Below are 15174 nucleotides of genomic sequence, written 5' to 3'. Positions count from 1 at the left end.
TTGCGTTACTCTGTACATGTACGTTATAAGTCTTCACAAAATTTTCTTCACATTACACACTCGTACACTCCTACATGTGACACACCAATACACATGCACATACATACTAGACATAAATATACTGCACATATGATATTTTTTGCCTTAACCCGTTGAGGACTAGTCCCAAGTATACTTGGGCATGTGTGTGTGGGAAATGCATGTTGTGGCAAATCAGTCCGTCCTCAATGGGTTAAACGTTCATATTTTATAATACATATACAGGATAATGGTCATGAATGATAAATACATAAAAATCCAATGCAATAATGCATTTGTAATGGCAAGGTCCACAAAGCCTAAAACTCACATTCTAGTGGTGTAGAATGATTTGCAAGATCAGTTTTCATAGAACTTTCGTTGATGATATCAAGAAAGACAGAAATAAAAGCTTACCAGCAAAAATCTTGCTTTTTGAAGCAGTTCACATTTATTACTTTGATTCTGCTGTGTAGTACGCCACAAATGCAGAACAATCAAAAGTTGTTTGTGTGATTTGTTTGGGTGTGTTAGTGCCAGAAGAGTGTAAGATACAAATATGAAAGTTTTCTACATTAAAAAACATTCAAGGGGCACAAAACTGGCCACATTTGTTGTGCTACTCAAACAGCAGACAAGAACATACATTGTAATGTTAGTTAACCAACCAATCAAACAACCTTCTGTGCCTACACTAGTCTCTCCACAGAAAGAATTCCCTTCTCATTTAGCGTTATTGCCATTCTTGCTCTCACTTGGCAGAAAGTAAAATGTAATGTGCATAATTGTTGTTGTTGTTTTGTGGGTGATTGAAATTACTCTCACAATGCACCAATTCAGGACTGATTTCCATTCCTGTACATACAGCTTTATTGAAATGTGAGGGATGCAAATTCAACACAAACAATCCAAGTTGTGTCTAATGGATGCAGTGGGCAAAAATGCACAGGGGAATTGCTGTTTTGTCGTGTCTGCCAAATGTAATTTTGCTTGCCAACCAGAAAGAGGGTAGCCCTGCTATAGAAGCCTACTGCCTTTTGTATAGTAGGGAGGGACACATCTATTTTATTGTATAAGATTGTGTGTGTGTGTCTGTGTGTGTTTGTCCGTGTGAGAGAGCGAGAGAAGAAAGTGTGTGTGTAGACTGTAAGTCTTGGTGAACGTTTGCCGTGAGTCACTACACAGTGTGTGTACCCAACCTACAGTGAGGATGACTCATCCTAGGCCATCATGTATGAACACACTTGGAGAAGGAGGGGGGAGGGGGATGTTGGGTGGTTGTTATTGTGGGGGAGGGGGGTTAGAGGAGGGGAATCATCCCAGAACAAGGGGAAATGTTCCATCTCGAACGGAGCGACAGTCATTCCTGCACATCCGCAATCAATCAAGCAAATCTTTCCCTCCCCCCCCCTTCATCCTTCGGCCCTAGACACAATGCCCTACTGTACTGTGCCACTGAAATTTATGTGTGCATTCTCTGCAGCATATACATCGTGTACATCTCTCATGCAGCCTATACTCCTCCCACTCAGCATACAACGTAGCACATTTTCTGTAATGTGACTTCCTGATTCTGTACGTGGACTCCCGCTAATCTCTTGGGGGTCCATTTCTTAGCAAAACCACAATGCCCACATCTGCATCATACATAAGCTGACTTGTATTATTTGCCAGAATTAATTTGGGCATTTTACATCGTACATATGTACTGCCTTAAAGTTGAACCACCGTACAATATGCTGTGCATTTATATGATAAAAATTCATGGCATTTAAAGTAGAGAACATGGTATTCTAGAAGATAATTCTTTTAAATTTTTAACTCGTATAATATATGTTAGCCTCATCAGTGTAGTTTATCAACAACAACATTCAGTACCTTGTTGGTAGGTAAGATTTGCAGCACATGCACATGTACACGTCTTCATCAATTCAAGATACCAGCTCGTATTTTAATTTGCTATGTTCCATTGTATGTACCCAAGAATAAAAACTTCCAAAGTAAAGGGATGTAATTATATACATAAAATATAATAAACACAGGCATTTTTTAACACTATTACAGTATGAATGTCAATATTTGTAACATATCTAGATAATTTCATACACTCATTTGAACATAAATTTTATGAATTTCTGATTGTAGAGAATTAATAACTAGTGCAAATGTGAAGCTGAGGTAACAACCTTTAAAAAATCAATGCATTGCAAGATAATGTCAACATAAAAGTCAAAATAAAAACCCTCATACCTACCTACAAGAATCTGTGACACAAAGTTTGTAGTGTCTGCCTTGTGGGAAAAAACAAAGATGCATGTTTTATGGACAATACTAATTATACACCTGAAACATAATACTGTTTTAACTAATGCTACAACTTCCATGAAGCATACATAGATTGAAGCCACACGCTGATTGCTTGGCCATGATTTTATTCAGTAATTGTTGTGATAGCAGATTGCAGTAAGATTTCAGATGTAATGTGGTTATAAAATTCATCAATCCAAGACACTGTTAAAACAATGTGACTTGTGTACTTGTGTACAGCGTCAGAAGTCTGAGCTGCTTAGTTGTAATTAAAGGGATCGCATAGTTTTGGTTGAGACCTAATTTCAGGTTTCTAACATTTTTTGGTGAGATAATGAGAAACCTCCTATGAAATATGAAAGAGCACGTACTTCCATGAGGAATTCAACATTTATTTGATGAAAATTGGTTTTTAAATGGCTGAGATATCTGAAACAGAGCGATTCTAGTAAAGTGTGGGACCCACATTTTATTACGTTCGGTTTGTTTTACTTTGTTTTTGGATGTTTCAGTCATTCCAAACCCAATTTTCATCAAATAAACTTTGAATTCCTCTTAAAATGGTATGCTCTGTACTATTTCGTAAATGTTTTCTTGGTATCTCGCAAAAAGTTAAAAGCCCAATTCTCATCTCCACCAATACTGTACTATCCCTTTAATTGTTAGTACTACATAATAGTGTCTGAGGCATCACATAGAAATTAAGTTTATAAAAACAAAACAAAACAAAAAAATTGTGAAAATCATTTTTCAGTGCTTCAAAAATGGAGAAATCTGTGGGTGATAGGATGCACCACACTCTCACCACACCTCAACTTTTGTGTAGAAAGATGTTGGAATAAACCATCTCAAAACTTTTTATTTGCATTGTAACATTGTTCCTGGATATATCTTGAAAGTGGCAATTACTTTTTAGAAACTCCATTTTAATATTCTCAAGTGTGTTTCCATCCATTTGACCTTCATCATACAGAACAGTCAGCAAGTAATATGAAATCTAATCTATGTACATGTGTCAAGCTATTAGTCCCATCCATCTCATTCCATGTTTGACTTCATCTTTCCTACCCCTCTTCAAAAACAGGGCATGCCCGAGCACTGGGCCAAGCTGCTCTCCACCTCACAGATCTCCAAGATGGAGCAGCAGAACAACCCGCAGGCCGTTCTCGACGCCCTCAAGTTCTATGACGACTCGCAGATGACGCAGTCTGGCAACGACAAATTCATGACGCAGCACAAGGTTATGTTAAGTTCGGGTGAGTGTCATGGCAAGTGTCAGTGGTTGTTCGGGATGGAGAAGGTACATTTGTGGTTCGTACAAGTTCAACCGTACGACCAAGCCAGTGCGACCTCTATATAGTCCATATGTGACCGCCCAGCTCAAAACCCACAAAAATTAGGCCAAAATGAATTCTCACTTTTCTGCATAGTTTATCAAAAAGTAAGCTCTAAGCCTAGAAACGATTTAAATAACTTGCTAAAATTGGACCATCCTAACCCATTCAAAGAGTGATCAAAATTAGAAAGAGTTAGAAGGTACAGTTTTGTAGAAAACGGAGGAAAGTATGATTTGAAGATTACTCGGGCGTGCTGTGCAGACGTATCAATGAAAAAAAGTTATGGGCCAGAAAAAAACCCTAAAAAACATGAGTACATATCTCGATTTTGGCTTCGTTTTGAAGGGATTACAGTATAGTTTTGGTTGAGACCTAGTTTCAGGTTTCTAACATTTTTTGGTGAGATAATGAGAAACTTCTTGTGAAATATGAAAGAGCATGTAATTCCACGAGGAATTCAGCGTTTATTTGATGAAAATTGGTTTTGAAATGGCTGAGATATCCAAAACAGAGCGATTCTAGTAAAGTGTGGGACCCACATTTTATTACGATCGCTTTGTTTTACTTTGTTTTTGGATGTTTCAGTCACTCCAAACCCGATTTTCATCAAATAAACTTTGAATTCCTCCTATAATTATATGCACTGTACTATTTCTTAAGTGTTTTCTGGGTATCTTGCAAAAAGTTAAAAGCCCAATTCTCATCTCCACCAATACTGTACCATCCCTTTGAGCTTCAAAATTTTGGCATTCAGCAGTGAAAAGATTACTCTCTCAGGTTTAACAAACTTTAAAATTTGAGTTGGTAAACCCAAATGACACATTTTGGTCCATTACAGAAAATCCTGATCTGCCACTTTTTGTGGGTTTTTAGCTGGCGGTCACATGTTATGTTTGTTCAAGAGCTTGTGCTTGAGGAACCTTTGCTACCCTTTCCTCATGCTTGCAAAACAAATGAAAATGAATTCTATAAACAAAATTATAAAGTGTGTTCAGACTCAATTTTATAGCTTGCTGTATGGTGTCAGAAATGGCTCCATGACTTATGTACTCATTGCGACAATTGCTCCTATGAAATATCTGCTCTCTATAGCCAAGCACATATTCTACCAACAAACATAAACCTAGCCCTAATCCCAATCCTCACATCAAATTACAAGTAAATCTAAAACCCTATCACAACCCCAACCCTAACCCCAAGTCCTTGCAGAAAATAAGACCGGAGCAATTTTTGCAGGAGCAAATGTCGTGTCACTGTCACAAATGTTCCTTGAGAGCATGTTGATGGTTCCAATTGGTTCCATACCATAATGAACCCAGCCCCCTGAAAATGCGGTCCACAGCCCGCCAGGAGCCCACCGTGCCATACTACAGAATGTGCCACATCTCAAGCCTGGCCACGAGTGTGCATCGTACTGCATGGAGTATGAATTCATTAATGATACATTATCATGAAGGCTAGTGGAAATCTGTAATGGTGTACAGTGGACTCCCGTTATAACAAAGTCTTCGGGACCGGCACTTTTCTTTCCTTATGTCAAAATTTCCTTATAACCGAACAAATAAACAATAAAAGACATAGAGCGGATAATGTAGTGGCATGAAATTTACTTCATTGTAACCAGAATTTCATTATAATCATACAGTATTCGTTATAATGGGAGTACACTGTATGACAAGTTTTGTCTCAGATATTCATAATGATGAACATAACCTTTTGATTTTGAGTACAATTGTTACACTTTCCTCACAAAATTTTGCCACCTTTCACAAATATCCCATATCAGAGCTATAAAGCATGAATTGAATTTCAAAACATTAGATCTAGAGTATCTCCCAAAATACTTCTTGATCGCTTATTTACAAATGATCACATGAGCGTTTACAAGTAATGGCATGTGACCTTAGTCTGACAGCAGGAACAATGAACACAAATTTTTTCACGTCTTGGTATTTTGAGTGCCATCTTGTAACTACAGACAGTTTATTTTGTAAGAGCTATACAAACAAGGAATCTCCGATCAGTTAGTTTTAATGAATTATGACAACTAAAGAAAAACAACACGTGGGCTTATCTCAGAGTCCCCTTCTTTGCCCCGGAATACCCTGTAATCTTTTCAAAGGCTTGGAATGACATAATCTCATCTCGAGGGCACATTTTTGGGACACTCTTTAAAAGAGAAACAGTGTAACACAGTACTACATTGTTAGCCTTGCTTCGACTATTCACCTGTCTTATTCAGGGGGAATATTTGCTGCAGAAATTGGCATCTTACCATCATTGAATTTGAACCTCCAAATTTCTCCTTGTATCCTGTATTGGATAAAAGTGAGAATATATTTTTTTTAAATTCATTAAGTATACAAATGTCAAGAGGACATTTGCAGAAGTTTGATGATTTGATAGAGAAAAGCAGGAACTTCAGTCAAGTAACATTTTGTAGTATGGTAGTTAAAAAGTTGTTGATTTTTTTTTTTAAATCTGCAGCTGAAACAAACACTTTTACTTTATCTCAATGACAGAGTGCAATGATGAAGAGCATTTTCATCACTGTACCTCATGAAACCATAGCAATGAATAGTATGAATAATAATTAAATGTTGCAGCATCAAAGGCAGTTAAAACTATTGTTCTGGCACATAATTTGGTTTATGGATAGTACTCTATACTTCGTCTTGGTTAATTCTGACCGTTATCAAATTTGCACAGATTCGACAGGTTTCAGCTTTTTATAGCATGTTGAGGTTTTATAGTTCTTTGTGCACCATGCAGATGCACACCTGAAAGTCTCATTAATTTGAAAATACCACTGCACATTTGTAGAGAGAATAATGTACAGCTTGAAATCTTGCCAGGAATCACAGCTCAAACATGAGAATCATATCTCATCACTCCTCTGATGCTTCGCATTTCTCGTAGACCAAGTTTAGTGAGAATTGCTTGTTTTAATAGGATTTTACAGAGTAGAGTATTTTGTACATATCTTGTTATCTCCCCGATATGTCATGGCATTCATAGGTTTGCACTCTTTTGATTAAGTTGAGTGAAAGAAAGAAAAAATAAATGTTTACACTGCAAAATATTCCACCATTCAATTATGCGAAGTATTAAACTAGTTTCTTTGTGGTACATATACATTGTAGATCCATGACATTTGTTCCGTTGACAGTTGCTCCCATGGAATATTTGCAAGCTAAACCCAACATAAAACCTACCCACAAAACATAGCCCTAACTCTAATCCTAATCCTGACATCAAACTAAACCTAAAACCCTATCACAACCCTAACCCCAAGTCCTGAGGAGAAAATAAGACCAGAAAAAATTGTCGCAGGAGCAAATGTCAGGTAGGAACTCACTGTCGTGGTTGTAATCTCAAGATTAATGCACATAATGGTTCTACATGTAGCTCCTGATATTTTCAGGCTCTCAAAATGTTATGATGTCCTCCCTCTTTGAGTTGTACATTTTGTACCTAACCAAGAATGGAAACGCCATGTGCCAAGCTGAAATCGACTTGGAGGAAACAATCTGCCGCCATGACGACAAAAAATGGCCAGGGTTTTATCATTTCCCAGCCAAATGTGTAATTGCAAGCTTCGGAAATGTCGTCCGATAAGAAACAGGCATTACAAGACAACGGTTTTTACAGACAGTCCCCAATTAGATCTGTCGTCAGGCCATGTAGGATTCTGTTCAGATTTCAGTTTAAAATTCATTTCGCAGTCGAGCTCTCTGGCGACAAAATCTTGCGTGGCTTCCTCTGTTTCTCTTGCTCTTCTGTTCATAACCAACCCTTTGCCCCCAAGCACTTTGCTATCAAACATATTTTGTATGTGATACGTCAAGATTTGGACCGTACATTGTATGTGTGGGAGCGACTTCATTTGTTCAAATGCCACATGTGTCATGCACATTTAGGTGATTCCAGTGAAGGGAAAGACTGAGCTTGTAAACTCTCTCTTGCCTACATGCTACGTGAGATAGTCCACTTACATTCCGAGTGCTGCTGTAATGCATAGAATACATACCCAAGTCAGTCGACTGGCAAATTTGATAATTTCAAGTATCTACTCTGTGTCGTGTCCTAATTAGTATTCAATTCTTTCTTTTCTTTTCATCTGTTATACTAGTTTGTTCTATTAAATCCATTTGTTTGAGTGTGCTGTTGATAAGGTTTTCTTTTTGCGGATTTTTCTGACGTGTGCGAATAATGTCCATTTTTCCCACTTTCTGCATATATATGTTACTTTCTGCAGGTAATAAAGTTCCATTTGAAGACTCGTTTGAAAACCAAGCAGTCATCACACCGGTAAGACAGAATTCTCTAACTGTAAATATTGCAATTATGTAATATAATTGTATTGTTAAAAGGACTGGCCTCAACTAGCCTGCTTGCTATTGATGGTTCTTTTTTAACCAACTGCAGTATTCTTAAAATTTTGACTATTTCATGTTTGTTATATTAAAATATTATTGTTTGGTAAAAGATTTCATTTAATTTCAATTCCATATCATATTCTGCTAACCTGTTTAGTCTCAAGGGAATTTTGCTGGAGAAATTATGTTTTCATAGCCAAAAATGTGCATAAATATGGATTTTCATAGCAAATCGTTTGGTTCAGTATCAAATCTGAATTTGGGTGCAGTTGATTGGGAATGATTTTTTCCAATCTTTTGAATAAATGACTCACCAGGGATATAATAATAAACTATAAACTCCATAATAATTGTTTTGGATATAAACTCCAAATTTTATTGTCCAAGAAAGGAAATTCATTTTGCCCAATTGATCGTGGGCCCGGCAGCCACTGAGCAGCGCCAGATCGACGTTGCTCTAACCTTTTCAACTGTTGAACGGCAAACAAGGTAGCAGCAACTCCCATCTTTTAACGTCTTTTGGTATGATGCGGCCGGGGTTTGAACCCACGACCTCCCAATTGTGAGGGCAGCCGCTCTACTCACTGAGCCAACACATCGGTTGTGATTGAAAGTGAAAAAAGTAGCACATCTTTGTCTCTCTTTCCTTCCTCTTTTGCCTTTTCTGTCACCCACATTCATGATAAGAATTTAGAAGCGAGTTTTTCTTTTCTTAAATGGGAATTCCAGACCCATTATAAAAGTTAGTCTGAAACGAGAAAACAATTTCAACAAGTATGACGGTGAAAATTTGATCAAAATCAGATAGAAATTAAGTAAGTTGTGAAATCATAAGAAATTGTAAATTTTTGCAAAGCAGTTCTCAAACAGTTAATACTCTGTGAATGTGCAAATTAGTCAGCTGATGATGTTATCACCTTCAGAGTTTCCATTGATCATCTCAAAAGAAAAGAAAAATATTAAAGATGAAGAAAATTCAATTCTTCTGCTATAAAAGTGTAAAACATGTGTTATCCCTAGCTGAATAACTTCAAAATAGTGAGCGACCGATGTATCAGGATGAGGATTCGAGACTGGGATATCATTACATTTCAACAAGATATCTGGAAATTTCAAGATTTTATGTACAAACTATACAGCAAATTATGAGGCAGTGACATCATCAATTCACATTGCTTATTCGTGAAATCTTCCAGAACCGCTTCATAAAAATTAGTAAAACTCCATGATTTTTTGTCCAATTTTGATCAAATTTTTGCTGTAGTGCATGAAAAATTGTACTTTTCATTTTCAGACTAACTGTAATCAGGTCCAGAATTACCTTTTATCAACGACAACAACAGCAGCAGTAACAACAACAACAAATATTTGATAGTGAATACACTGATACTATGTTGGCTGATTTGATACATTGTTTCCACAGAAACCAGCTGCAGTACCTAAACCAGATGACGATTATGACGATGAAGACGACGATGCCCCACCTCCCGCAATAGCACCCCGCCCCGCCCATTCACAATCAAGGGTGAGCTTTGTTTCCATGTCTACCATGAGATGCTTATCATATTTTCAAGTTATATGTAAGAGTAAAAGAGCAATTATGGAAATCAAAGATAGGTAATAACCAAAGCAGTTGGAGTTCACTTTGACCAAACCCTCCAGTTATCACATCAATATCCGTATTGGTTTAAATTAACATACAGGTGCTTGGTATTCTCTCACTCAAATTTTGGTCTTGTGATAACATTTAGGTACTTTAAAATACTAGTGAAAGAAGACTAATCTGAATGGTACATGTATAGCTAGCCACAGCTAGTGTTCCTCAATTCATGAGGTTTTTGCGAACCACAAACCAATGATTTGTTTCTTTCACCGGGTTGTAACAGTATTACTCAAGAATAGAAGCAGCACCCCAGGAACCACCCCCTCCGAGCCCGACCCCGCCTCAGACCAACACTACCAACGCCACCAATGCCAACACACAGGCAGCAGAAAGGAGGGACAAGAAGAACAAGAAGAAGATGTCGGACGAAGAGATTCTGGAGAGATTGCGTGAGTTACACTTCTCTGTCTCTTTGTCTGTCTGTCTGTCTGTCTTTTCTCTCTCTCTCTCTCTCTTTTTCTTTCTCTCTTGCTTTCTCTCCTCTTTTATGTCCACAATGGCAAGTCAACAAGGAATGTGAGAGACTATACGTGACCCGCTACAACAGAAGGATCCGAAAGTCGGGGAGGACAATTTTCTGAAAATGGCATGACATTATTCCCTTACTCTTCTAGTTTAATACAGCACACCTCATAAAAGTACTTGGTTGCGGAGATATTGATGATTTTATTAGCGCATGTCAAGTGACTGAGGAAATCATTGTTTCGAGAAAAACGTCTTCAAAGTCTTCCTTCCAATGCTATCATAATCAAGGGGAGGCGAAACACTTTTCACCGCTTTGACCTCCGCGATGTTCATTCAAGCTTAGCACCAGCGGTCTACGCACGACTAATCAGTAATCAGGATGCCACGCATTGACCAATAAGATCACTCCCTTGTTGCTAGGGGCGGAGTCTAGCTGCGACGCTAAATCCAAATCTTCGGACACGTTTCTGTTACGGTGAAAGTCGGAAAATCATGGCCCAGAAAAATGCTGATTCCTTGGCTTTCCTTTGATCATTTACAGTTTGTAGCTTCGAAATTTCGGCAGATGATAGAAGATACATTAGACTACAAAATTATGTCAAAAACAGAAATCCGAACGTTTTGACGGATTTTGATGATCTGACTTCAAACTCGATTTTCTCGGCTCACCCGTCAGCGACTTTAGGATCCTTTTGTTGTAGCGGGTCACATATTATGGCATAATCAGGGATGCCAGTTTTCCGGCAATAGCCGGAATTCCGGCTTTTTCATATTTTGGTGTCCAATTTCCGGCTTCGTGATATTATTTCCGTCTGTGTGGGAAAGTCGGAAAACACGAGAAAGAAACAAAGAAAGAAAGAAAGAAAAACGAAAAAATATGATCATCTAAACTTACGGGGGACATTCACTTTCACGATTTCCGTAGTATGTTTCGCATATACTTCGGCATGAGAATATCACAAAACGACTGTCATGCAAAACTAGTGCGATGTTGCTGCTGCTAGCTGGGACTATGCAACACGTGCGATGATAGCGATCGATTGCGAACAGTGTGTGGTGTTTCTATGCGATGTACTATGTGCGGTCGCGGTGCATGAATCATACTGCGCTCTCGCTATAGCTGCAGCGCTGAGACGGTGTGGTGAGTCGATTGAGTCAGCTGAACGAAGCAAAACTACAGATTTTACGGCACTAGGACTTCTTTATTTTTGCTACAAATTCCTTTTTTTTTCTAGAATACGACCACATTATTGTCTGGAAAGCATTATACCAGCACGTGCGATCGCGATCGAACAACATGTGGTGTTTCTAGGCGATGTACTATATGTGCGGTGCATGGATCATGCTGCGCTCTCGCTATAGCTACAGCGCTGAGAGAGTATGGTGAGTCGATCGAGTCAGCTGAACGAAGCAAAACTACGGAGTTTACGGCACTAGGACTTCTTTATTTTTGCTACAAATTCATTTCTCTGGATTCGATTTGAGGGAAGAAGAGCCCTCAGAAATGCTCAGATTGCACCAGAGAGCATCTAAGAACCCCAGAGCTTCCAGGGCCCTTGAGCGGGCCCTGGACCCCGGCCGAAGGGACTTCGCGCTCGCGCACATCAATTTCGTTCACAAAAAAAAAATTTCCGCCCAAGAGCAATTTGCCACTGGCATCCCTGCATAATATACTTATGGACAGTTCTAGAAGTTTCAGTTGCAAACATATGTATTGTATGTGTAATGCTAGGGAACTGAGAGCTACAGATTTGGTACTTATGGAAAGTTCTAGAAGTTTTAGTTGCAGGCATGTGGATTGTGTGTGTAATGCTAGGGTACTGAGAGCTGCAGATTTAGTACTTATGGAAAGTTCTAGAAGTTTTAGTTGCAGGCATGTGGATTGTGTGTGTAATGCTAGGGTACTGAGAGCTGCAGATTTAGTACTTATGGAAAGTTCTAGAAGTTTTAGTTGCAGGCATGTGGATTGTGTGTGTAATGCTAGGGTACTGAGAGCTGCAGATTTAGTACTTATGGAAAGTTCTAGAAGTTTTAGTTGCAGGCATATGGATTTGTGTGTGTCATGCTCGGGAACTGAGAGCCACAGATTTTGAGATTTAGAGTGCAGTGATCTGTCTGTGTTTGAAGCATAATCTTGTGTGATAGGGGAGAAAAAAAAACCCACAGGTTAAACCTTTGAAGGAGTCTTATGCGGATTCATGTTTTGTTGACTGTTTGTCGTCATTTTATGTTTGTATTATGTATGCTAGTGGAGGGCAAATTTCTGTATTTCAATCAGACAATAAATGTTTTTGAATCTGGGAGATATATTTAGTCAAGGTTTCAAAGATAGTGTAAGAGAGAGAGAGAAAGAGATATCAAATTGTGTTTAGTTTGTGTGAATCTATCCTGAGATTTGCTGAGACATAATGTTAGATTTTATGTTAGTATGTTTGTTTATGTTTTTACATCTTGCTGTTTCATGTAGGTTCCATTGTGAGTGTAGGTGACCCCAAGAAGAAGTACAGCAAGTTCGAGAAGATTGGACAGGGAGCGTCGGGCGTGGTGTACACAGCTATTGAGGTTGCAACGGGACAAGAGGTAAGGACACAACTATTTGACCATCACTTTGTTTTTATGATAACTTTCCCCACCCCTCCCCCCCCCCCCCCCCCCCCAATATGTTGACATCACATATATACAATGTAGGTTCCATTCATTCTGGAAACATTTCATTCAAACCCACTGTGTTTTACTTTCGTTGTGCGTCACAGAACTTCCTTATTCGTCGTTATGATTACTCTTTGTTTTTGTTACCATGACAAAGTGCATTGTTCCTTTTTTATGACATCACTCGTGCATATACTTTATATTGCATTAAAAAAGAAACTGTTCTTACCAGATGAATAAAGAACAAATCGACAACTTGTACTGCTTTGAATTGTGTTTTCTTCTTCTTTTTTGATGGTGGAACTATTAAAACAAACTATCAAATTGACTTGAATTGATTTGAATATTCGGTCTTGCTGATGGGGGCTCATGTCTGTCTGTAAAGTCACACTACTTGTTATGGAGCAACATCAAAGCAACATCAGTTTCTTATAGTAACATTTATTAAATGAGACGAATTAGTTAGGTTATACAAATTATGTCATTCCATGACTGGGCTTTTGGTAGGGAAGCCAGCAAAATTGCCTCCTCTCACAGGATTTTGGAAGGAAAGCTAGCAAAATAGCGTGATGTACTGCAGTGCACTGTGGCGAAATGTCCTGCAAGAAGAAGGCCCAACCTGGCATGATTCTCAGCAAAGCATGCACAGTAGAGCACATTTAGGAGAATCAGGGCAAACACTGAGAAGCCCCAACAACCCTATTTCAGAATTTTTCAGGGGTTTGAAATTAATCTCTTCAGAACCCTATTTTAGGATTGTTTGGGAAAGATCTGAAAAGTACCTGTAATCATAAATATTTCAGGGCAAAATACTGAAGAGACCCTCTATTCCAGTGATTTTTCGGGATTCATTTTCTACATTGAGCCACTGTGGGTTGGGGGGGGGCCTTGGGAGCTTTATGATTGACTTTGCAGAGCTTCTTATTTGTATTATTTCTACTACGTACTCTTTTGGCTTGTCTTTTCAAGTGTTCTACCGGTCTTTTGTCTAGGATTGAATGCTGTGATTGGTACACAAATGATAGAGTGATGGAATGATGATGATATAATTACCTTTTTAACTCAGTATCTCTCTTTTCTTTTTTTTCTTTTGTGTCCCTCTTCTTATCTCATCCTCCTGTCATGCTCTCTTTCTCCCTATGTATGTATGTGTGTGTGTGTGTTTGTTTGTGTGATTGTCTTTCTCCCTCTGTGTCTGTTCATCTGTCTCTCTGTTCCGTCTATCCATCTGTCCTTTTTCCATCTGTTTGTCTGTCTTTCTTTGTGTGTCTGCCTCTGTGCCTGTTTGTCTAACCCCTTTGTCTTTGTCTGTCTGTTGTTTCATCTGTTTGTCTGCTGTCTGTCTGTGCTGTTTGTTTGATTGTCTGTCTATCTGTCCTAACTTTGTGTCTTTCTTTCACATGTCTGTCTATTCTTGTCTGTGCTCATTTTATTCATCTGTATGTCTGTCTTTCTGTCTATCCTGTGTATTGATTGGCTGTCTACTTTTGTGTCTATTTGTCTGTCCTTCTATCCCACTATCTGTCTGTTTGTTCTTTCATCTGTCTATCTTTCGTGTCTGTCCTGTTTGTTTGAATATCTATCTGTCTGTCTGCTGTGGTGTCTGTTTATCAATCTGTCTGTCCATTTGTCTGTCCGTCTGTAGGTGGCCATCAAGCAAATGAACCTGCAGCAGCAGCCGAAGAAGGAGCTGATTATCAATGAGATCCTCGTCATGCGTGAGAACAAACATCTCAACATCGTCAACTACCTGGACAGCTATCTCGTCCAAGATGAACTCTGGGTAAAAATTTCTCGCTTTTTTTTCTAATGCCCCCCATTTTTCAAGAGCAGGTATAATAAACTCTCTTAGGATTGGAAGTGATTATGGGTGACATTATTTTGAACGCTTGATCTAGTTCCCATTTCCTTTAACGTTTGGAAAGTGGATCACGATGGTGTGCACTGTATCGTTTACAGTGTAGCTGATCTTGATAAGAGGTTGTATTGAAGTGGCTAGTTGACTGCTAACAGCCCTAAAGGTTTATGCCTCTATCAGATCAAATAATTCTTAAAGGGTGTATATGCCTCCATAACAAATTCTTGTGGAACATCAATGAAGTATGGATAAAAATTTAGCAAGCATTTACCTTTCCTCTGTCTACAGGCTTTTTCAATGATGAATCATTTGGAGATTTGGTCTGAATAGTTCTTCCATTGCATCAAGTGCCTATCCATTTTTTTCTCTTTCTCTGTATCTATTGACCGATTCGGGTTCGTTGAGGGCAGCAGACATTTTACGGCACAGGGCGCAGCCATAGTGGGTGTATCGGTGTGTATCAGCCGACCCCCCCTGCTCTCCCCCACCCCCGGGCAA

The 15174-nt window shown here is 38.7% G+C and overlaps 1 protein-coding gene across 4 annotated transcripts in view; it reads left to right on the top strand.

Moving 5' to 3' along the window:
• LOC139742078 (serine/threonine-protein kinase PAK 1-like) overlaps nucleotides 1-15174 on the top strand; it is an 80691-nt gene that overhangs the window by 55499 nt on the left and 10018 nt on the right. For all 4 annotated transcript variants that reach the window (XM_071652641.1, XM_071652642.1, XM_071652639.1 and 1 more), the window contains exons 4-9: nucleotides 3410-3581; nucleotides 7921-7973; nucleotides 9465-9566; nucleotides 9928-10093; nucleotides 12637-12749; nucleotides 14464-14601. In XM_071652641.1, coding sequence (XP_071508742.1) covers nucleotides 3410-3581; nucleotides 7921-7973; nucleotides 9465-9566; nucleotides 9928-10093; nucleotides 12637-12749; nucleotides 14464-14601 — 744 coding nt within the window. The remainder of the gene's footprint in view (nucleotides 1-3409; nucleotides 3582-7920; nucleotides 7974-9464; nucleotides 9567-9927; nucleotides 10094-12636; nucleotides 12750-14463; nucleotides 14602-15174) is intronic.

The sequence above is a fragment of the Diadema antillarum genome, unplaced genomic scaffold (assembly GCF_040938485.1).
Source record: "Diadema antillarum isolate AM-2024a unplaced genomic scaffold, OU_Dant_1.0 seq00000979_RagTag, whole genome shotgun sequence".
NCBI lineage: Eukaryota > Metazoa > Echinodermata > Echinoidea > Diadematoida > Diadematidae > Diadema > Diadema antillarum.
This window is presented reverse-complemented; position numbering and strand designations above follow the sequence as displayed.